The sequence below is a fragment of the Haliotis cracherodii genome, unplaced genomic scaffold (assembly GCF_022045235.1).
Source record: "Haliotis cracherodii isolate W230 unplaced genomic scaffold, xgHalCrac1.p SCAF_12, whole genome shotgun sequence".
Lineage (NCBI taxonomy): Eukaryota > Metazoa > Mollusca > Gastropoda > Lepetellida > Haliotidae > Haliotis > Haliotis cracherodii.
This window is the reverse complement of record NW_027266267.1, coordinates 8,920,531-8,945,409: the sequence shown is the minus strand read 5'-3', so window position 1 is coordinate 8,945,409 and position 24,879 is coordinate 8,920,531. Positions and strand designations below refer to the sequence as shown.

The 24,879-nt window shown below is 39.4% G+C and overlaps 1 protein-coding gene across 1 annotated transcript in view; it reads left to right on the top strand.

Annotated features, from left to right (window-relative positions):
- The first annotated feature begins 22,743 nt into the window (after positions 1-22,743).
- The window catches only part of LOC139458167 (multidrug resistance-associated protein 1-like), a 56,865-nt gene continuing 54,729 nt past the window's right edge, over positions 22,744-24,879 (top strand). The window contains exon 1 of the mRNA XM_071239499.1: positions 22,744-22,788. Coding sequence (XP_071095600.1) covers positions 22,744-22,788 — 45 coding nt within the window. The remainder of the gene's footprint in view (positions 22,789-24,879) is intronic.

Sequence of the window (24,879 nt, the reverse complement as noted above, 5' to 3'; positions counted from 1 at the left end):
TAAATCTGATAATTTGATAGATGCACAAAATGCAACCCAAAGGCAAGTTCCGTGCGCTTTAGCGTACAAGTTAGTCTCTACCATACCAGATATTCAAAAGAGTTGGTGGTGTATTCTGGTGAGGATACAGCAAACAAATTTGTCAGGGAGATGCTTGAAATTTATGACTGGGTGGAAAGTCTGTATGAAAATCCCATTCCCATGAATATTAGTGCTACCGAAAAGCGTGAATTGGTACAACACCCTGAAATTTGTGGAATTTGTGGTACGTTTATGGATCCATATGACAGAGTGGTCGATCATAATCATTTGACAGGAGAAGTGCGATGTGTCGCTCATTCCACTTGCAATTTAAACTATCAACAGCGCAAGATGGTAATTGTGATTCACAATTGCGAGAAGTACGACCTACACCTCATCTTAGAAGCAGTTCAAGAGATGAAAGAAAGGCAATTCAAGGTTATCCCTAGAACCACAGAGAGCTTTGTCTCTTTCAGTATTGATAAACTTGTTTTCATCGACTCATTCAAATTTCTCTCAACCTCTCTAGAAAAACTGGCAGAAAATCTCAAAGAGAAAGGCACTGAGTATTTTGTCCATTTAAGCAAAGCATTTCCCGATCATGTGGACATGCTCACTCGAAAACTGCCATTCTGTTACGAGTACATGAGTAATTTTGAAACTTTTCATGACACTGAATTACCACCCAAAAAGGCTTTTTATTCATCTCTCAGCGAAGAACACATTTCGGATGAAGATTATGAATTTGCTCAAAACTTGTGGCAAACTTTTGACATTCCGACTTTGGAAGATTTCGTGAGACTTTATGTCTGTGTGGATACACTCATTTTAAGTGATGTCATGGAAGATTTCCGCCACATGTCATATGCAGATTTTGGCTTAGACATTTATCACTTTTTGAGTCTACCAGGATACTCATTTAAATGTTGTCTGAAATACACAGGAGTTCAGTTAGAACTCTTCAGTCATCCAGATTACTACAACTTTATAGAGAAGGGAATTCGGGGAGGCGTTGCACAGATCTCAAAGCGTTACTCTAAAGCAAACAATCCCTATCTGAAAGACTTTGATAGCAGTCAAGATACTGTGTACCTTTTCTTTTTGGATGTGAACTCTTTGTATTCAAAAACAATGAGTCTTTACCTACCTTTAAATGATTATTCATTTCTAACCGCAGTAGAATATGAAAACATTGACTGGATGTCTATCCCGTCTGATAACAAATATGGATACATCTTGGAATGTGATCTCACTGTCAGTCAACACTTGCATAAACTTTTTGCTTTCTTCTCTCCTGCCCCTGTCCATGATGACATATTGCCTGATGAGCTGTCTCCTTACTGCAAAGAGCTCATGGAAATGATGGGTATTCTTAAGACCAAATCCACTGGACGAAAACCTTTCTGCTCACTGAAACCCAAATGCAATTATGTCATTCATTATGAAACATTAAAATGTTACCTCAGGTTAGGACTGACCTTAGAAAGAATTCATAAAGTTTTGAAATTTAAGCAAACCCCATGGATGGCTGACAACATCAATTTTAACATAGCCAAGAGACAAGTGGCTACGGATACTGCCGCACGTGACAGGCTAAAACTGCAAAACAATGTTTGCTATGGAAAGACAGTAGAGAATCCTCGTGCATATAAACGAGTCGAGCTCATTACTAATCGGAACAGACTCGTAACTTACACATCGAAGACACATTTAAAAAATCTTAATGTATTTAAGAATTGACCTTCACTTTTTGTGAGTTCATTGGAGTATGAACCTTCATAGAGTGAGGGCCGAACTGTATGAACGTCGGAGCTCGTGAATAATTTTTTTATTCACAATTTCTTACCCCAAAGGATGTAGGCCAAGATCTAAAAACAATTTTATTTAGTACGTGTGACTTCATGTTTACACTGACAGCCATACAACAACCAGCTATATCGCGGAGTAAAATAGTTCCTCAAAAAGAGAGGTGACATGGGCGTATGGATGCACAACATGCTCTTCAGAAACATCTTACGCAGCACATGTATTCAAAAGCATATCCTCATTAGATGAGAAAGGTCTGTAAAGAACTACCTCAGTAAGTCAGTCACAATGACAGCGCGTCGTAATACATTAACATCAAGCACAAGACGTCAAAATGGCCGACACGATAAACGTGACTGGAGAGATTTCCGAAGTTGTTAATGAACCTGTGGCGGTTACATGTGTTAGTCATCATTAATCAACTGGCCGATCATTGAAAGGTGAATAAAGATGCGTCAAACAGACACTAAGGTAAATTCATAGATTGCTGGAGACGGTCAATGTCAGCCTAGGCACGGATCGAGTCGATACTACGATAGTTTAGATGTGCATTTCTTCGTTTATTCATTAGGATAGGCCGTAGCGAGGATATTCGTGAACAATCATGCAGTCAAGCTCTCTGACATTTCTCAGTGCATACTGAAACACTGAGACCAAGGATAAAGGTTCTAAATTATCAGAAAGAACGCTTATGCATGTTCTCGTGCTAGGGAATTCCCAGGGGTTTCCTCAGGAATGTGGAAGTAGTCCGTCAGTGTTTACGTCATTTCAAGAACATGGCCTCGTGAAAAACGTATGAACGTCAAATTGTGTCGTTCATACACTTATGAACGTCAATTTCGCGGTCATGTGGCCGACCTCTCGCCGTATAATGGAAAAGCCGTATATCGTGTAATCGTCAAATTAAAAAATTATTGTCAGATGAACTTGTGGCTGTAGAACTAGAATCAACAATGGTGAAACCAAATAAACCCATCGCTGTTGGATTCACTATTTTGGAGCATGCAAAGACCCTGATGTACACATTTATTATGAGACACTAGTCAAGCATTATGGACATCAGATCACCCTCTGTCTCACTGATACTGACTCTATTCTGTTTGAACGTAGAACCCTGCCAAATGAGTCATTACATGATCCTTATGTTTTCATGCAGGAACACATGCACCTCTTTGATACTTCAAATTATCCTGAATCTCATCCACTGTTCAGTAAACTAAATTGTAAAGTATCTGGCTTATGGAAAGATGAGTGTGGGGGATTTCCTATGAAAGAATTTTGTGGTTTAAAGCCAAAATGTTATTCATTTCTGATTGAAATAAATGATGAGGGGAAATGCAAAGAAGAAAAGAAATCAAAAGGAGTGAAAAAACCATGGGTCAAAAAACACATGCGTCATGAAATGTTGAAAGAATGTCTTTTTGAAAAAGCAGAATTCTTAGCCCACTTTAAGCTCATCAAGTCCATTCACAACACATTGTATACAGTCAAAATGCAAAAGACCGCACTGTCTCCCTTAGACAATAAAATGTGGCTAAAGCGTGATGGTGTGCATTGTCTCCCTTATGGCTACGTCCCACTTCCTAAAGATGAGAATGATGAAATTCTGTAGGTTGTCGTGGCTTGGACCTACTGGTTTTAATGTTGATGTTTTTGGCTGGTTTTTTTAATCAATACATTCCAAAAACAAAATAAAACAAAACAATACTCACTGTGTTTTTTTGTTATGATGTCAGTGACAATCTGTCGGAAGAAGCAGTCAAAACCCAAAACAAAAACAACAAAAAAAGGTACATACTTATATCATTCTTTTTTTCTATTAAAAGATACATGCAAAAAACTTGTCACAAGTGAACGAAATGTTAGTTCATCATAAAGTTTTTATATTAAATACAAAAACTTTAAGTCATAAACTGTTTACAATTAAAACCATTTACATTGAAAAAAACAAAAAACAAAAAAAAACAGAAATATATTTTTAATAGAAATCATTTTCATTGAATTCAGCTGCCATGTCGAAAGTTCTTCGATATCATTTTACCATATAAAACAGGAGAAGAAAGGTGGTTTACCGTTCCAAACGGTTATACACATCCACTACAGATCCACTACAGATCCACGTAGCGGACATGAAATTGTTAACTTCCGCAAAATTCTCTTCAATCGAAGGACCTCACACATTGTGTTTTGGTAGACAGTCCTACACGTTGGAGACACCAAGAAAAGAAGCACTTAGAAATCTTAGGTTAGCATATGAGGACATTCTGGATGTGTTTTATATTAGAGCCATTAAAGATGCAATAACGAAGGAAGTAGAAGGTATTGAATGTCCTGGATGAATGACAAATCATCCTTCCCAACACCAGCATACTTGCCTTATACCCAGCAGTACTACTACTGAGGTTGACTGGTATTTCGATGATGTTTTCCGGGAACTGGACCATGAACAGATCGTTGACAACTGCAACCAGTACCTCAGTGACGAAAATCAGCTGATAGACTTTCATAGGGCTCATCGGTTTCGTTACCAGGATGCGGGATGGATGAACAGAGCATACTTTCGGCGAAACGAAAAGAAAAGTATCAACATGCCGTCCAAATTTTGACCATGTGAAAGCATAAAAGTTATTCAGCTTTCACAACTAGCCAGTTTTCGTATGAACTGTCAATGTCATTAATAATTAAAATATTCATTAATAATGTTGCATATTTTGTAAGAGTCTGTGCAAGTATTAATCATGTAAAACACGGTCCTTAAACAGTGTAAAAGGACATAGTGATATATATGTGATGAGTTCAGTAATATTTTCATGTGTATATTGTGGCTAAGACCTGATACATCACATTAGACATGTTAGATGAAAAAGGTGTATCTTCTGTTGATATTATAAATAGTAGGCACTTGTTTCCAAGGAAATGGAAAGTGAGCAATCGGCTATCTCACTGGTATTCAACTATATCTGACAGGTTCACTATGCTATCCTTTCTCTATGTTAAAAAAAATAACTTCTGTTATTTGGTATTAAAAAAACCCAAACAGTTTCGTGTCTCTTTTCACTATGTTTATGTTCATTTTTCTTGGATGGGACATATATACTGACTTGACTAAATTCCTTGCAGTGTTGACATCATGACAGTATCGAAGTCAGGTGCTGTTGAGAGCTTTTGAGTGAAGGTCATGTTTAGATAAACCCCACACAGGCAATTACTTTACTGAATGATCATGCTGTGCAGAGTTTTGGAAGTTTTATCAGCTCCATACTGGGTAATTTGTGACTACCATTAAGTATTACCAAGCACTGCTATGAGCTTAGCATTTGAACAACATCGGACATTCCCGTATGCAGTCGGTGAACAAAATTGCCTCCAATTTTGACCCTTTTCAGCACGTGATGGCTTCCATGATGACTTACATGATGGCTTACATGATTGCTAATCGGAGTAGCATGGGGATTATTATAACTATGCTAATCATGCTAATTGTCCCTGTTGCATTTAGTGCCACTCAAGCAACAGAGCCTTTTGGGTTAACATGTTCTGGACATGGACCCGTGCTACACTGCCAACCTAAGGGACAACTGTTGAGTTACCTTTTGGGGTCAATCTGTGATAAAGTGACCACAATCAGAATGAAAACCCAGGCAAGGGTTTTCGTGAACGCGGCTCTGTTTCCTGCCTTGGAACAAATAACAGGACCTCTAATGTCATGTCTCATGGTACAGATTGTGAACAGAACGAACCGTTTTAGGGTGAATCACGAGGAGTGTGGTAGGTGCCATGCTAACTTAATGTAACAATGTATTTGTTAATGCTGCTGTTTTAAAGGATCGAATCTATATTGAAACCAACTTGAATTAGCTTATTTGCATAAATATAAGCATACAGCTTCTTTCTGAATATATATATATATATATATATATATATATATATATAATACATTATAGTGGTTTTGTGTTTATTTTTTAATTATCTTATTTGTTTTATTTATCTTGTTTTATTTATTTATCTTATTTCATGTATTGATTATATATATATATATATATTTCAAAATCCGAGCGGCATGACGACCAGCTCTTCCACCATTTCACCTTCTAAATCTAATGAAATATTTGTGTCTAGTCTTGGAATATTTAACTCAGTGAAAAGCTCTTCTAAATTAATTTGAGTACATTCTTCACTGGAATATAATTTTTGATAACATAATTTGGTTTCTTCCAATATCTCATTTTGTTTTTTAATTACTGTTCCATCACTTTTTATCAATTCACTAATAGATTTATTTTAAAAAATTCTATGTTCTAAATGCAGAAAATATTTAATAGGTTTTTCCCCATACTCTATCCATTTTGCTTTTGACCTGACGAATAATCCCTGTGTCTTAAGTTTATATATATCCTCCCTTTCTGCTTTTAGTTCATCTATGGTGCTCAATATTTTGGTCTTTTCCAATTCTAATTCTACATTATCTATTTTTGTTTCCAGGTCATACAGTTTAGTTTCTAATTCTTTTTCTCTAGCAATATTTTTTTTTTTTTGTGGATGAATAATATATTGACTCTCCTCTAATAGCAAGTAATATGGTTTCCCATAATAACTGATCATTAATCACATACATTTTACCTTCCAAATATGTTTTATCCTCATATTGATTAAGGGTAAACTTTATTATTTTCGTTATTCGTTCAACATATTCCTTATCACACAAATAATTATTAAATTTCCAATATCCTTTTCCTCTTTCCATATCTGATAAATTAAATGTCATCGAAATCAAAGAATGATCAGAGTTTAAACTTGGACTAATATCACATTTAATAATTGAATACTGAAAATTTTGTGAGATAAAAATAATCTAAGCGGGCCTGTTAAATTGGATTTGGCTGACGCCATGTAAAATGCTTTTCATTTGGATAAGATTCCCTCCATGGATCTTTCAGATCCAACAGATCCAACAGATCCATTATTTCTGAAACAACCTTTCTGGATTTAGGATTAATTTTGTGTTTATAATTAAATGTATCCAAATCTATATCTTGTATTAAATTCCAATCTCCACATAAAATTATTCTGTCCCCTTCTAATTCAGTTATAATTTCTTTTATTTTTTCAAAAAATTCTGGTTTATCCAAATTTGGCCCATAAATATTAATTAGTGTGTATACATATTTTTGTATTTCTATATTTAAGGCAACATAATTTCATTCATCCTTATCTAAGAATACTTTGGTAACTTTGAACTCAAAATTATTATTAAATAAAATTGCTGTCCCTCTTGCTCTTAAAAATTTAAATATTTGTTTTCTCTTAAATGTACCTCCGAGGCCTCTACAGTTTAATGACATCACAGTTAATTTATTTTTCCTCAAAATTAAATTTACTCATATCTATATATTGCACTGAATATACTTTATTAAATATTGTAAAGACTATCATCACATCAAGTTCGCACATGTAGACCCTATATTGAAATGGGTGGGATTTTTAATGCAGAGAATAAAATTCATATAACTGTATCAGATTATACTTAAAACGACTTCCATTTGGAATCATTGTTCGCTACAACCCAGCTTTATGCAATAATGTTCATATATATGCCTCTTTGTACAATATTATTAAGAGTACCTAGCTGTATATAATTTTCATATAAAGAAAAAGAAGAGAAAAAAAGTAAAATAAAAATTAGAATAAGTTTTGTATATAACCGCTTCACAACAAAACTGTCCCAATTCTGCTATAGATGACTACGGTTAATCCAGACCTCACTTCCTATTATCATTACATAACAACATATGTAATTGTTTATATTATTTGTAAATTTTTGTATACCTGATCATATCACACTTAATCTCATGGTAATTAAATACTTTAGATCAGGTCAAAGTCTTTTTTACATCCTTGTACAATTACAATATGATTCCCTAAGTATCAGGAGTTTCCTTATCAAGCGATTCTAATCATTACTCTCATCACCATGATCACACATAAGCCTATGTTCATAGCTACAGCACTCCTCTTTGCTCCATTAAAATGAAATTCAAAATAGACCATTGTGATCCCTACAATCTATGTTGATGTAATTTGTAAATAGTCTATACAACAGTACTGTAGCCATGTATACACAGTGTAATTGAAAGCAAATAGACAACATTCAAGTGATCAAGAGCTTGACTGAAACTTCAATTGTTTTTCTTTCAATATTACATTACCTGAGTATTACAGACATCATATACCATATCTTCTCAATATAAAATCAAATCATATGTTTAATCATTTTAAGTGACATATTTCAAAACTATAAAAAAGTTCTATCATGTCTTATAGATCTAACACATAGATCTACATATTGTCTCTTAGCACACATCTTCAGACTTTCGTTCACAGTTCTGTTAATAAAGAATAGAGGCATTAACGGAAAGATACCTCACTCTTAAAATAAGGCTTGGATGCTTGGGGGCTCCAAATGCCCCCAATATATGCATCAGTCGGTTTCTATTTGCACAGTTCAGCATGAGCAGATGAGGTAGGGCCTAGCGAGTAGATTTGAGATCTAGGGCCGACAAAACATTCAGTCCCGGATTTGTATATCAATCAGAAAATTCACAGTTTTTCTCATACTGAGTGTTAAGTTAAGGCTTGAGTAGTTGGGGGCCCCAAATGCCCCCTATTATGAATCAATCAGTCATTTTTCATAGTTCATATCGCTACGATAGGCCATCTTGGTGCGGATCTATATATAGACCGGAAGTTCGTCGTGATTGGTCCATTGTCCAAAATATAAACAAAAACACGTGGTTTCTTTATCCACTGTAAACAAACGTTTTCATCAATTTTCCACTTGATCCATTGACTGTTTTTAATTAATAATTGTAAAATATAACTTAGACAAAAGCATCATTTTGTTGATTCACAATAATCAAAGTAATTACTGGAAATTTATCTTTCTAGAGCCGTCATATAGCTGGAATATTGCTGAGTGCGGCGTTAAACAGCAAACCAAAACCAACTCTTTCTAGAGAATAAATCACTAGATTTTTTGAAAAATACACCACAAATATTTCAAACTAAAACTTGCTTCAATGCTTGGTTAAATACAGTTACCTTACTCACAATGCGAAAACACTATCCAATAAATAGAGTTTAATATCTCCACTCCCACTTGAAATAGAAATATTTCTGTCTTTCGATTCTGACAGATCTGTACGTTCTCACGCCGCATATTCTTCAAGTCCGATGTTATGCCACTTATCCTCTTTGTCTTTTCTGTATTGGAGGTAAACATCTGCACCTCTTTCTTGTATCCTTGTCTGATATCGCTGATTTTTCCGGATCTCGTAAGCTTTGTTGGCCAGTTTTGTCCTGTATTTCTTCAAAACAACTGGGAGATCTGTGTAGATAGATATTTTCCTCTCGCGTAATAATGCCCTGTGTTTGTAACTGGCTTCTAGTACCAATTGTCTGTCCATCTTTGTCAAAAACTTGACAATGATTGTTTTGGGTTTATTTGCTGTAGCGGGCGTAGTACTGAAGCGAGGTAAACGATGAATGTTCATAAATTGCATTTCCTCGGCCATTGTAATTCCCATTTTCCCGAGTATCTCCCTACATGCTTTGTTTGGGTCCTCACTATCCGGAATTCCGTAAAAAAGCAAGTTCGCCTTTCGGAGATAGACTTCTTGTAACAGCAACTTTTTCTCGATATCAGTGCGGAGATCTTTCAAATCTGTTCGTAGATTGTCAATTTTCTCCTTATTATCCTTAATGCCAGTCGCATTGAATTCCACCGCCTCAAGTAACCCCTCAATCTTCGTTTCCAGAGACGCAATTCCGTGCTTAAAATTCGCAGAAATTTCTTCCGTTTATGTTTTTAACAGCGTAGTGAAAGGTTGTTCATCGGGTGCAATGGCTACCGTCGTGTTGCGGTCCCCCAAATCTCCTACGTCTTCTGCGTTCATTTCTTCCGTATTGGTAAGAAAATCATCCAAATTTGTGGTTTGTTGTTTAGATTGAACTTTTCCCTTGCTGTTTGATCGGTTTCCTTTTCTTGTAGAGGACATTATTTGTCAAGATTACTTGGATTTTCGCGAGGGATCGTTTTACCCGCCTTACTCCATGCGCAGCGCCACCGGAAGTTTTCTTCAAATAACTGATTCTCACCAGGTCACCGACTTTAAATTGAAATTTCTTCAATTTCTGTTTGCTACGCAACTGTGTCTGGAGAGGTTTCATGTACAAATGAGACCACACTTGCAGTTCATTGGCTTTTGTCACATCAGCTGGAGTCCATTGTCCAAGAGTTTGGTGTACCGTGAGATTATAATTGTACACTAAGTCGGGTAGCACATCAATGTATTTGTTGGTGTTGTTGTGTGTCATATACCTGGTCATGAGAGATCTCAAGGTTCGAATCACCCTTTCTGCATCATTAGCTTTGATGTCTTCATTTTGTGTCACGATAAGTTTAATGCCTTGCTTTGTGACGTAATCTTTGAAAACACCTTCAAATTCTTTGCCTTTGTCTACTCTGATCTTTTTGGGAATTCGTCCCTCTTTCAAAATGACCTTGAACCCTTCTAACACCGATTCAGGTTTCTTATTTTGGAGAGGTACCACCCACAGATATCGTGACAAAATATCTATGTCTATCAGCAAATACCTCGCATTGTCATTGACACTGACATTATTCTGTGTCACCTGGGCGAGATCTATGTCCCACAGCTCGTCCAAGCTGTTGACACGCACTTTCAGTCTTGGAAAGTGCCTTTTCAGGGGTTTATAAAGGGTGTATGCATCCTGTCCTTCCAGAAAGGCTTTCACTTTCCTGCGACTATAGTTTTTACCTCGCTGTTTTAAACTTGACTGAAATTTATTCAACCCATAATAGGCACCACTTTCCTTGGGAGTAAAATAATACTGCTCCAGTTCTTTGCTTTGGTTATCACTTGGTAATGTGTGCGAATCCATAGTCATGAAACAAATGACATGAGACATGTTCTATACCTTTCATATATGTGAGACAGCAAAAGATCATATGATTCTACATTATGTTTATTGGAAAACTCTTTCTAGTTGCAACATTTTTACAAGACGTTTTCTTAACTCTGAGACCCATAGGGGTGTCTTAAAATGGACATCTCTGTAATCTTTACATTGATATTGACACAAGGTAAGGGGAGACATGGACTGTTTATCCAGTTTCCAATCACGTGATCATCACTGTCTTCCGACAAGGCCATATCAAGATAGTGATGAACTTTGTTCTCTTCAGACAGGTCGCGACAAGTATGAACAGGTTCTTCTTCCTGTTCAAACATGCAGCCAAAGCAGAATTCTGTAGAGAGTCGTCTGATGATCATACTTAACTCAAATGTATAGCATGAAGTTAATAAAGACTCGATATGTTGGATAGAGTGAACCGCATCAACTTCATTCATTTGAAGCTTTGTCGGCCACAGTTTCTTGATAATCACGCATTTACTTGTTTTAGTGTCATCTTGAAAGTTATGTTTAGCATCTCAAACACATTGCTCACGGTCCTGAAACCACTGAATGATGATGGATTCGTCTAATCGATCTGGTTCACCTATCACATACTTCCATGTGTAGAACATGGTTTGATGTCTGTCAAAGAAGAAGAAATATACTCTTGTCATGATCTTGTCACGCACTTCCATTAAAATGGGGCCTAAGAAATTCTGACCTCACAATTGGGAAGGGCATAAGATTTCAGGGTCTAGAAGTGAAAGTCCTATGCCCCATCTGCTATCGAAAGGACTAGTTTCTGCTAGAATTCTAGGAGGGTCCACATCAAGACATTTTTCAAATCTTCTGACTGCATATATTTGGCCATGGAAGCCTTTTGTTCAATGTCACAGCTAAGAGTATTCCACTTATGTTGGTCAAAGCCTTTTACACATTTTCCCAATTGTTTTGCTCAGCGGGGGATGGACATTCTAAAATCTTTCGAATACACAAGCTTTGCTATACATGTAATATTGTTCAGCACAATTGAATGTCTTGCCATCAAGTGTAATAAGCGTTGGATAATGTTGACTGAAAGGCGATCTTTTAGTATAGAAAAATACATACTTGTCGGTTATCAGCATAGACATGACTGTGCAAGTCCAACACAACCTTCCAAAACGAGTGCAGCAATGAAAATGACTGACGTGTCACATTAATGTATGATATGTCATGCCAATAACTAAGATTTTTTTAAATTTATTGGATGAACATGTTGATGTGCTGTCGTCTCTTTGTCAACACAACTTCCAGAAACACAGTTTCCACTTCATTGCTTCACAAGGTGTGGTCTTTTTTTTCTTCATGACACCAACCATTTTAATATAGGCACAGTCTGGCGACCACTTCTCGTACTCAATCTAAATGTTGTCATTGGCTTCCCATCCTTTAAGACGTATGTTGCATTTAAAGCAACGGCAGACGTCGCCACGGTTCAAGTAGATAAATCCAGCATGGGCCAAAAATCAACTGGAGATTGACTCAATTGCTTCGGCCAGTCTTTAATCGAAGATAGTCTTCTTTCAAACAGGGTCCAGTCTGTGGACGCCACAATGGACTTACAAGGTACTGAATCTGTACAGAGAACTCCTTCCATTCTCACTGCTTGTCAGAGACTAACTGCGTTATAATACAAATTCCAACCTTTTTAAGCTCAAATTTGGGAATTTCCAACAACCTAGTTACTATTTCACGTTTAAATTATATGGGAACGATAGAATGTCAAGGTATGTCGCGAAAACTAGGTGCCAGTACGTTGCTTCTGTTACCGCTTCAGTGATTCTCGAACTCCTACACGGATTTCTATTGTTTCTGCATCATTGATTTCTATTGTTTCCGCTTCAGTGACCGCAAGGCGCAAGGCAAAACTCAAACTCCTATATTTTCAACTACTGATGAGATGACTTAACAAAGGCATATCTTTTCTTGTAAGTGATCATGTTCAGGAAACTGTAAGGGACAGCCCGATGGCGAACGGACTTGGAACAGGCAATTTCCTCATTGAAACAACCGACAATGAAAGTAAAATATAACATGATAAAAATGTGTATGAAAAAATACTTTATTCACAGCATGTTTTTTACAAACCTTTTTGTGATTGCAATTCAATGCCACCTCCCTCAACCACCACCGTCGTCAACCACCACCTCCCTCAACCACCACCGTCGTCAACCACCACCTCCGTCAACCACCACCTCCGTCAACCACCACCGTCGTCAACCACCACCTCCGTCAACCACCACCGTCGTCAACCACCACCTCCGTCAACCACAACCATCGTCAACCATCACTCTCGTCAACCACCACCGTCGTCAACCACCAAGGATTTGGCAGGAGGGGATTTGGAAGTCCATCAGAAAACACTCCTTCCTTCGAAAGGCCACGAAAACAATGTCCTGACATCACTGAATTCACAGCACAACATATCAAACTTCATGAAATTCATTGCAGAACACGCACAATTAAACACATCATACGCGAACCACAGTTCTTTGCCACAACTGTCACGTTGATTTCACATGCTGACGTTGAATCTGTGAAATCTTGAATTTGACAGGTCCAATCCGATCACTCGTGTCAGAATAACCAGCTCGTCTGCATCCTAAAACAAAGGCTGTTTAGTCATGCTCCAGTTCCATTGGCAATCAGGTAGAATCAGCCTTATTCCCAGTAAACCTATAGATTCATGTTGAACCACGTCATAGTCGAGGTTGTCATCTTGCTTCGTGTAACTTGTCTGAGGCACGGAGGATGTAAACAACAACATTGGCAGCCGCCGTCAGTTGTGAGTACTCAGTAGCCATCACGTAGGTCAAGTTCTGCCACATCCAAGTTCGGGGTGGAGAGGCATTTATTTTGAATTTGTATAATTTACTGGGGGTAATTGCTTACTTATAAGGTGAGGTGAGGTTAACATCGCGTCCAAGATTATTGCACTTATATAGCGACGTGCATGTACTTGTGTGTGTGTTTGTGTGACTGTGGCCGATTTATAGTGCTAGCTCACTGAGATACCATGTCGCAGTTTAACATGAGTACCTCACTCAGACACAGTATACTAACTCCGAGCCGACCAGTCCTTGTTTTAACCCCATAATGCCGAGCGCCAGACAGAGTAACAACAAGTACCATCTTTTAACGTCTTTTGGTATGACGCGCTTACTAATAAGACTTACACGTGTACAATAAAGAGTAGAATGTTAATGAAGAAGTTTTTTTAGAAATATATATTTAAAACTACTTCTATAACCTGTCATAGCTACAAGAAATTTTCAAGCAATGGCTTGTGGCGCTGATTTCCAAGAAACGCCTTGTGTATCCAAACAGTGCACAGCAGGATGCGATGAAATATAAAAACTTTGGAGTAAGTTTGGAGGATTGTTTGTCAACTTCTTTTTGAAAAACTATGTTTTTTGAACACTTTTTTTTACTGGTCAAAACTATGGGTATTTCAATGTTAAACTTCAGTAATATTTGTTACACATATAACTAACTGTGACAATGTTCTAATATAGCCGACCTTTGTACCCAGTGTCGTTACACATTCGATTCCTTACTTGGTAATCAATATCTGAACATCGCTCTTTAAAAAGATATATGAATAAATTGTTCCTTCGAACACTTTGTGGGGACACGGGTGGCACAGTCGTCTAAGGCGCCGCGATTCGCTGTGCAGGGTTGCGTCCCTTGCACACGCCACAAACCTATGATTGTGGGCTCGAAATCCGGTTCGCCCTGATTATGTTTCTAGGTTTGTCAGCACCATACCCGTGCTCGGGGGTTTCACTGAAGTGGTAAACGTCAGAGACCTGCATCACTTCGGGCTTTCCTCCCACATAAAGCTGGCACGCCGTGATATAACTGGAATACTGTTAAAAGCGGCGTTAAACCCAACTCACTCACTCACTCACATGTGCACGGCTATAGCCATGGTACACGACATGGAGGCTGGAGTAGGAAATGTATACAAATTCTTTACACTTGAGAGAGATAGAGGGAAACCAGTTATTGGTTTAGATAGGGTGTATAACCGAGTTATGTGGCTTTCATACCAACGGACCCATGAAGATCCGGGGTAGAATAGGTCTTCAGCAACCCATGCTTGCCGTAAAAGGCGACTATACTTGTCGTAAAAGGCGACTTACGGAATCAGGTGGTTTCCTCGTGTGCGATTCTAGCAGAGGCTGCGTTCATCAACCCTTTGATATATGTGTTTTTGGATGTTGTGTTATGTCTTTCAAAAAACCTTTACAGCACATATAAGCTCTATAGCGTTGGGCTCACAACGTTCGACTGGCACACCATCGTTACATCTGTCGTGTACTTACTGGTTACTTATTAAGGCGAATATTCTCCATGAGATGATTTTAGGTGTCAGATGGTCTGCAATCGACATTGCAAGTTGCAGATATTCCTGCATGTGCGCCTTATACCTGGCATTATTTATGACAATGAAACAAAGACACGATTACCTTAACCCGATGATATAATGGGTACATTTCGTCCATCTGACGGTAGCCTCATGTAGTCAGTGGAATGGATCGTATTCACCCGGGTTTCATTTCGGTAGATGATCTGGAAGCCCATCTCGTAGAAAGCAACAACTAATGTAGTCAGGAAGACATTAATTGTGTCTTATTTCCTTCCAAATTCTACTACAAGTCAGGGATGATGTCTGCTCATAAAACTTGTACACTGTACGCCTAATGACCCATGTATCCAAGCTGTCTAATATCCTTTTACACGTCCCGGTTTTGCCTTTGAGACGACCCCCACCTTCTTTGTTTTTTTTCATCATACCGCGGACTCGTTGGTATAAATTTTGTGTTTGTTTATTGTTTATTCGGAAATATTTCAGCTAACTGACGGCGGTCTGTAAATAATTGAGTCAGGACCAGACAATCCAGTGAATGATATCATTATCATCGATCCATGCAAATGAGATCGATGACATGCATCGACTAAGTCACCGAGCCTGACCACCCGATCCCGTTAGTCGCCTCTTACGACAAGCAAAGTCGCCTTTTACGGCAAGCATGGGTTGCTGAAGAACTGTTCTACCCCGGCTCTTCACGGGTAGAACCTACCGAAGTTAGAGAAAGCATGTGAAGTGTTATCGAAGCTATTGAGTGAAATAGTATTTTCAAAGGCTTTTGGACAATTGGGCGTAGGTAAGGAACGGCGTGGAAATATTGCTGTGGAAGTAACGTATCCTGATAGAGATGTGTCCCTACAGACTACCGGGCGTCCTAGATAGATGGAAATATTGCTGTGGAAGTAACGTATCCTGATAGAGATGTATCTCTACTCACTACCGGGCGTCCTAGATAGATGGAAATATTGCTGTGGAAGTAACGTATCCTGATAGAGATGTGTCCCTACAGACTACCAGGCGTCCTAGATAGATGGAAATATTGCTGTGGAAGTAACGTATCCTGATAGAGATGTGTCTCTACTCCCTACCGAGCGTCCTAGATAGAGTGAAATATTGCTGTGGAAGTAACGTATCCTGATAGAGATGTGTCTCTACAGACTACCGGGCGTCCTAGATAGATGGAAATATTGCTGTGGAAGTAACGTATCCTGATAGAGATGTGTCTCTACTCACTACCGGGCGTCCTAGATAGATTGAAATATTGCTGTGGAAGTAACGTATCCTGATAGAGATGTGTCTCTACTCCCTACCGGGCGTCCTAGATAGATGGAAATATTGCTGTGGAAGTAACGTATCCTGATAGAGATGTGTCTCTACAGACTACCGGGCGTCCTAGATAGATGGAAATATTGCTGTGGAAGTAACGTATCCTGATAGAGATGTGTCCCTACTCCCTACCGGGCGTCCTAGATAGATGGAAATATTGCTGTGGAAGTAACGTATCCTGATAGAGATGTGTCTCTACAGACTACCGGGCGTCCTAGATAGATGGAAATATTGCTGTGGAAGTAACGTATCCTGATAGAGATGTGTCTCTACTCCCTACCGGGCGTCCTAGATAGAGTGAAATATTGCTGTGGAAGTAACGTATCCTGATAGAGATGTGTCTCTACAGACTACCGGGCGTCCTAGATAGATGGAAATATTGCTGTGGAAGTAACGTATCCTGATAGAGATGTGTCTCTACTCACTACCGGGCGTCCTAGATAGATTGAAATATTGCTGTGGAAGTAACGTATCCTGATAGAGATGTGTCTCTACTCCCTACCGGGCGTCCTAGATAGATGGAAATATTGCTGTGGAAGTAACGTATCCTGATAGAGATGTGTCTCTACTCCCTACCGGGCGTCCTAGATAGATGGAAATATTGCTGTGGAAGTAACGTATCCTGATAGAGATGTGTCTCTACAGACTACCGGGCGTCCTAGATAGATGGAAATATTGCTGTGGAAGTAACGTATCCTGATAGAGATGTGTCTCTACTCCCTACCGGGCGTCCTAGATAGATGGAAATATTGCTGTGGAAGTAACGTATCCTGATAGAGATGTGTCCCTACAGACTACCGGGCGTCCTAGATAGATGGAAATATTGCTGTGGAAGTAACGTATCCTGATAGAGATGTGTCTCTACTCCCTACCGGGCGTCCTAGATAGATGGAAATATTGCTGTGGAAGTAACGTATCCTGATAGAGATGTGTCTCTACTCCCTACCGGGCGTCCTAGATAGATGGAAATATTGCTGTGGAAGTAACGTATCCTGATAGAGATGTGTCTCTACTCCCTACCGGGCGTCCTAGATAGAGTGAAATATTGCTGTGGAAGTAACGTATCCTGATAGAGATGTGTCCCTACAGACTACCGGGCGTCCCAGATAGATGGAAATATTGCTGTGGAAGTAACGTATCCTGATAGAGATGTGTCCCTACTCCCTACCGGGCGTCCTAGATAGATGGAAATATTGCTGTGGAAGTAACGTATCCTGATAGAGATGTGTCTCTACAGACTACCGGGCGTCCTAGATAGAGTGAAATATTGCTGTGGAAGTAACGTATCCTGATAGAGATGTGTCTTTACAGACTACCGGGCGTCCTAGATAGATGGAAATATTGCTGTGGAAGTAACGTATCCTGATAGAGATGTGTCTCTACTCACTACCGGGCGTCCTAGATAGATGGAAATATTGCTGTGGAAGTAACGTATCCTGATAGAGATGTGTCTCTACTCCCTACCGGGCGTCCTAGATAGATGGAAATATTGCTGTGGAAGTAACGTATCCTGATAGAGATGTGTCTCTACTCACTACCGGGCGTCCTAGATAGATGGAAATATTGCTGTGGAAGTAACGTATCCTGATAGAGATGTGTCTCTACTCACTACCGGGCGTCCTAGATAGACGGAAATATTGCTGTGGAAGTAACGTATCCTGATAGAGATGTGTCTCTACTCCCTACCGGGCGTCCCAGATAGATGGAAATATTGCTGTGGAAGTAACGTATCCTGATAGAGATGTGTCCCTACAGACTACCGGGCGTCCCAGATAGATGGAAATATTGCTGTGGAAGTAACGTATCCTGATAGAGATGTGTCCCTACAGACTACCGGGCGTCCTAGATAGATGGAAATATTGCTGTGGAAGTAACGTATCCTGATAGAGATGTGTCCCTACTCCCTACCGGGTGTCCTAGATAGATGGAAATATTGCTGTGGAAGTAACGTATCCTGATAGAGATGTGTCTCTACTCCCTACCGGGCGTCCTAGATAGATGGAAATATTGCTGTGGAAGTAACGTATCCTGATAGAGATGTGTCCCTACTCACTACCGGGCGTCCTAGATAGATGGAAATATTGCTGTGGAAGTAACGTATCCTGATAGAGATGTGTCCCTACAGACTACCGGGCGTCCTAGATAGATGGAAATATTGCTGTGGAAGTAACGTATCCTGATAGAGATGTGTCCCTACAGACTACCGGGCGTCCCAGATAGATGGAAATATTGCTGTGGAAGTAACGTATCCTGATAGAGATGTGTCTCTACTCACTACCGGGCGTCCTAGATAGATAGAAATATTGCTGTGGAAGTAACGTATCCTGATAGAGATGTGTCTCTACTCCGTACCGGGCGTCCTAGATAGATGGAAATATTGCTGTGGAAGTAACGTATCCTGATAGAGATGTGTCCCTACTCACTACCGGGCGTCCTAGATAGATTGAAATATTGCTGTGGAAGTAACGTATCCTGATAGAGATGTGTCTCTACTCCCTACCGGGCGTCTTAGATAGATGGAAATATTGCTGTGGAAGTAACGTATCCTGATAGAGATGTGTCTCTACTCCCTACCGGGCGTCCCAGATAGATGGAAATATTGCTGTGGAAGTAACGTATCCTGATAGAGATGTGTCCCTACAGACTACCGGGCGTCCTAGATAGATGGAAATATTGCTGTGGAAGTAACGTATCCTGATAGAGATGTGTCTCTACTCCCTACCGGGCGTCCCAGATAGATGGAAATATTGCCGTGGAAGTAACGTATCCTGATAGAGATGAGTCCCTACTCACTACCGGGCGTCCTAGATAGATGGAAATATTGCTGTGGAAGTAACGTATCCTGATAGAGATGTGTCCCTACTCACTACCAGGCGTCCTAGATAGATGGAAATATTGCTGTGGAAGTAACGTATCCTGATAGAGATGTGTCTTTACAGACTACCGGGCGTCCTGGATAGATGGAAATATTGCTGTGGAAGTAACGTATCCTGATAGAGATGTGTCCCTACAGACTACCGGGCGTCCCAGATAGATGGAAATATTGCTGTGGAAGTAACGTATCCTGATAGAGATGTGTCTCTACAGACTACCGGGCGTCCTAGATAGATGGAAATATTGCTGTGGAAGTAACGTATCCTGATAGAGATGTGTCTCTACTCCCTACCGGGCGTCCTAGATAGATGGAAATATTGCTGTGGAAGTAACGTATCCTGATAGAGATGTGTCTTTACAGACTACCGGGCGTCCTAGATAGATGGAAATATTGCTGTGGAAGTAACGTATCCTGATAGAGATGTGTCTTTACAGACTACCGGGCGTCCCAGATAGATGGAAATATTGCTGTGGAAGTAACGTATCCTGATAGAGATGTGTCTCTACAGACTACCGGGCGTCCTAGATAGATGGAAATATTGCTGTGGAAGTAACGTATCCTGATAGAGATGTGTCCCTACAGACTACCGGGCGTCCCAGATAGATGGAAAACAGATAAAAGGGTAATCAATCCCCGGCACAATTACAGTGACTGAACACTGGACAAACAGTTATATGATAGTTATGTATAATACAAATATTTAAGTTTTGGTCATGGGGTCCATGACAATGAAGAAACATGTCCATATGTCTGTTCTACCTGTTGATAGGTTGGTAGGTGAAAATTGGAGGCATTGAATACACCATTAGTGGTAAGTCAGTAAGACAACAAATTGTGTGGATCATAATGAATAATGCGTGTTATTGATTGACCGAGTTGAATTTTTGTGACTCGCTGATCTGGGACATGTATATGGGGGAAGGGGGGGGTGGGATGGGGGGGGGGGGGGGGGGGGGGTGAGGGGTGGGAGTGGGGGTGCTAAGGTGTGTGAACTGGTGACTAGGTTGAAAACGACTACATGTATACCCATCAGCAAGAACGTAAGCTCTTAATTGTAACGTACGAATTCCAAAATTGAACCAATAGGTTAATCCAAAAATCTGAACGTCAAAGACCTCAGTGTGAAACCAACAAACAACCAACAAATGGTATACAATCAACAAATGCAATACAACATTTGCTGAGTTTACAAATCAATGCACATTACCACAGCAATTACAATGGCTGGACACAAAAGAATACCAGTACAATACTCAATGGCAGTATAAAATGTGAGAGCTGTGGAAAAGTCAATGACAAAATTAATGCGCCACAGTGGTTTTATTGTTTTCTTAATGGAATTCTATATATTATGTGCCTTATATTTGGTCAATATATTTTCGTGCATATTTTAGAATCTCACGTACACAGCGATAGTTGATTGATTTATGCCTTATCTCCCCCTCAACCCTGTATGGTAGAATCTCACGTACACAACGATAGTTGATTGATTTATCTCAATGCCTTATCTCTCCTCAACCCTGTATGGTAGAATCTCACGTACACAACGATAGTGGATTGATTTATCTCACGTGCACAACGATAGTTGATTGATGTATCTCCATGTCTTATATCTCCTCAACCCGGTATGGTAGAATCTCACGTACAGAACGATGGTTGATTGATTTATCTCCATGTCTTATCTCCCCTCAACCCTGTATGGTAGAATCTCACGTTCACAACGATAGTTGATTGATTTATCTCACGTACACAACGATAGTTGATTGATGTATCTCCATGTCTTATCTCTAATCAACCCAGTATGGTAGAATCTCACGAATACAACGATAGTTGATTTATTTATCTCCATGTCTTATCTCTCCTCAACCCTGTATGGTAGAATATCACGTACACAACAATAGTTGATTGATTTATCTCAATGTCTTATATCTCCTCAACCCGGTATGGTAGAATCTCACGTACACAACGATAGTTGATTGATTTATCTCCATGTCTTATATCTCCTCAACCTGGTATGGTAGAATCTCACGTACAGAACGATGGTTGATTGATTTATCTCACGTGCACAACGATAGTTGATTGATGTATCTCCATGTCTTATCTCTAATCAACCCAGTATGGTAGAATCTCACGAATACAACGATAGTTGATTTATTTATCTCCATGTCTTATCTCTCCTCAACCCTGTATGGTAGAATATCACGTACACAACAATAGTTGATTGATTTATCTCAATGTCTTATATCTCCTCAACCCTGTATAGTAGAATCTCACGTACAGAACGATAGTTGATTTATTTATCTCAATGTCTTATATCTCCTCAACCCTGTATGGTAGAATCTCACGTACAGAACGATGGTTGATTGATTTATCTCCATGTCTTATCTCCCCTCAACCCTGTATGGTAGAATCTCACGTACACAACGATAGTTGATTTATTTATCTCACGTACACAACGATAGTTGATTGATGTATCTCCATGTCTTATCTCCCCTCAATCCTGTATGGTAGAATGTGACGTCTACAGTGGGTGCAGAGAACTGAGTATTGTATATTTGGAGTGCGCTTGGCAGTACTGTTAGGGACTTAATATTGTTTTCGGACATTGCTTCAAGGCAGTGGACCACATCCGTGGCCTGGTGGTAGAGCGGAAGGTCCTGAGTTCGATCCCTGGCCGCGTCATACCAAAACACATTTAAACATACTACTTGTTGTTACCCTGCCTGGCACTCGGCATGAAGGAACCAACACATGGACTGGTCGGCTATGAGCTTACTGTGTCTGAGTGGAGTATTCATGTTAAATTGCGGCATGCGATCTCATGGGCTCGCACTATAAAGTCGGCATTAGTCCGCAGTTTCGTCGAAATAAAAGTGCAATAACCTTGGACACGACGTTAACACACCCCCACCCGCTCAAGATAGCGCTTCAAGGAATAGAGGAACAATTGAATAGCAACACATTTATGTTTTCCCTGATATCCACTATCTCAAGCGAACAAAAAGATAGTGGATATCACAACGTTCGGTCGACGTTGTCACTGCGTATATGGTTCGTCAGTTTAGACGCGGGGAAACCCCGTTCGATTAGAGGCCCTGCAAGGGTGAATCAAAGTTTTGTTTTTAAAATACAAGTACGGATAATTGTCAGCATGTCATACAAGAAGGATGGTATCATTGATATAGTACATATATTAATTCCAACAACGCGAATTTTGAAATAGAAATAAATATAATAGTAGCTATACATTAACCCCCTCACCAGGGCCCCAGCGTTCCAGATGTAGCTCTCTTGTTTAGGAGGTATATGACAATGCAACAAAATGGCCGAGAGCTTCAAGACGTTTTGCGGAGATTCTGTTATTTTCGTAAGTATAAATAACAATCATGTTGTCATTTATTCAAACTGTGTATAAAATATGGTTATTAGACCAACTAACACCTACAGAAATTATCTCAAGTACGGTGAGTGTATTTCATTAGATGAACGATCCAGTTCTAGTACAACCGCTTACTGGCACACATATAGTCGTTATTCAGGACCACGGGCAGACATTCGATATGCTCCAAACCGGACGCACAACAAGTTGGCATTTTTAGCTTTCGTTCAGATAATTTATCGCTTCTTTTAAAACCATTACACATAGCCATTCTTATGTTGTTCATGTGATTCAAATTAAAAACAGGTTATTTTTGGTGGTGTGTCGCTATTTAGTGTTGTTCACACCCTTTCAAATATTCAAGCTGAATGCGCAGTAAGTAAGGATAAGAATTTATGGGTGAACAACTTCTTTATTACAATTAAGAGCGACGTTTCGGTGTGAGATGTAACACCGTTATCAAGCAAGTGATGATTCTTATCCTTACTTAGTATTCCAACTTCTAAATGCCTATCAAAGAAGTTAAATGCGTAGTGTTTTTTAAAAAAAAACGCCACCTTGACACAGGCTAATACTGAATATGGTTTCTATGCGAGAAGTGAGTAAGTGAGTATAGATTTACGCCGTTTTTAGCAATATTCCAGCAATATCACGGCGGAGGACCCCAGAAATGAGCTTCACACACTGTACCCATGTCGGGAATCGAACACGGGTCTTCGGCGTGACGAGCGAACGTTTTAACCACCAGGCGCCCCCACCGCTCTCTCAATGAAAGGACAATCACATACTTTGAAAAGAATATTAAATTACATGAGTATAGACCCTAATATCATCTCAAACGAAATACAATAAAATATATATTCCATTGTAGGAAAGGCCATAGAGCTGAAACAGTTAAATACAATTCTACTTATTTTATAAGTATGTTTGTCACGTGGTTCACATAAAGTTCAGTGTATCAGGTCATTACATAAAGACATGGTATATAAATTTGCACAAAGCTGCCTTAAGTTGAAAGGTATAACCTGTTTAGAGGTTCACTAAGGAATTACATTTGCGGTTATGATCCGACATAGGATATCGTTGGTTGGTTGGTTGGTTGGTTGTTTAACGCCGCACTCAGCAATATTCCAGCTATATGACGGCGGTCTGTAAATAATCGAGTCTGGACCAGACAATCCAGTGATCATGAGCATCGATCCACGCAATTGGGATGATTATTTCTTTTTATCCGTTTCAACGGCAACAAGTTTTACTTTGAATCTGTTTACATATGGATGTACCTGACATAGAAATCCGAATCCCAATTCCAAGGTATTTTTTGGATAGCTCAATAACTACTCTTTCAGACGGACAGACAGATTAGATTGACATTCTCTCATCACATTGAACTCAATGTAACAGTCAGATGATTTGTTCTTTCGATTTTGTGGGGACTTTGTGACTTTTGCTTCAATCTTAAAACAAATGTGTGAAAGGCTATTGGACGGCTATTTGTAGACTATTGGACGCTATTTGCGGACGATTGGACGGTTTTTTGTAAACGATTGGACGGCTATTTGTAGACGATTGGACGGCTATTTTTAGACGATTGAACGGCTATTTTTAGACGATTGAACGGAATTTTTTAGACGATTGGACGGCTATTTTTAGACGACTGGACGGCTATCTTTAGACGATTGGACGGCTATTTTTAGACGATTGGACGGCTATTTTAAGACGATTAAACGGCTATTTTTAGACGATTGGATGGCTATTTTTAGACGATTGGACGGCTATTTTTAGATGATTGAACGGAAATCTTTAGACGATTGGACGGCTATTTTTAGACGAATAAACGGCCATTTTTAGACGTTTAAAAGGCTATTTTTAGACGATTGGACGGGTATTTTTAGACAATTGGACGGCTATTTGTGGACGATTAAACGGCTAATTATGGCATCATGTATCCGCCTCTATTCGAAGCCATGTCGGCGAATAGGTGCAGAATATATTTCATTTATAGAAGGTGAGGTGAGGTGAAATGGGGTTTAACGTCGCGTCCAAGATTATTGCACTTATATAGCGACGTGCATGCAC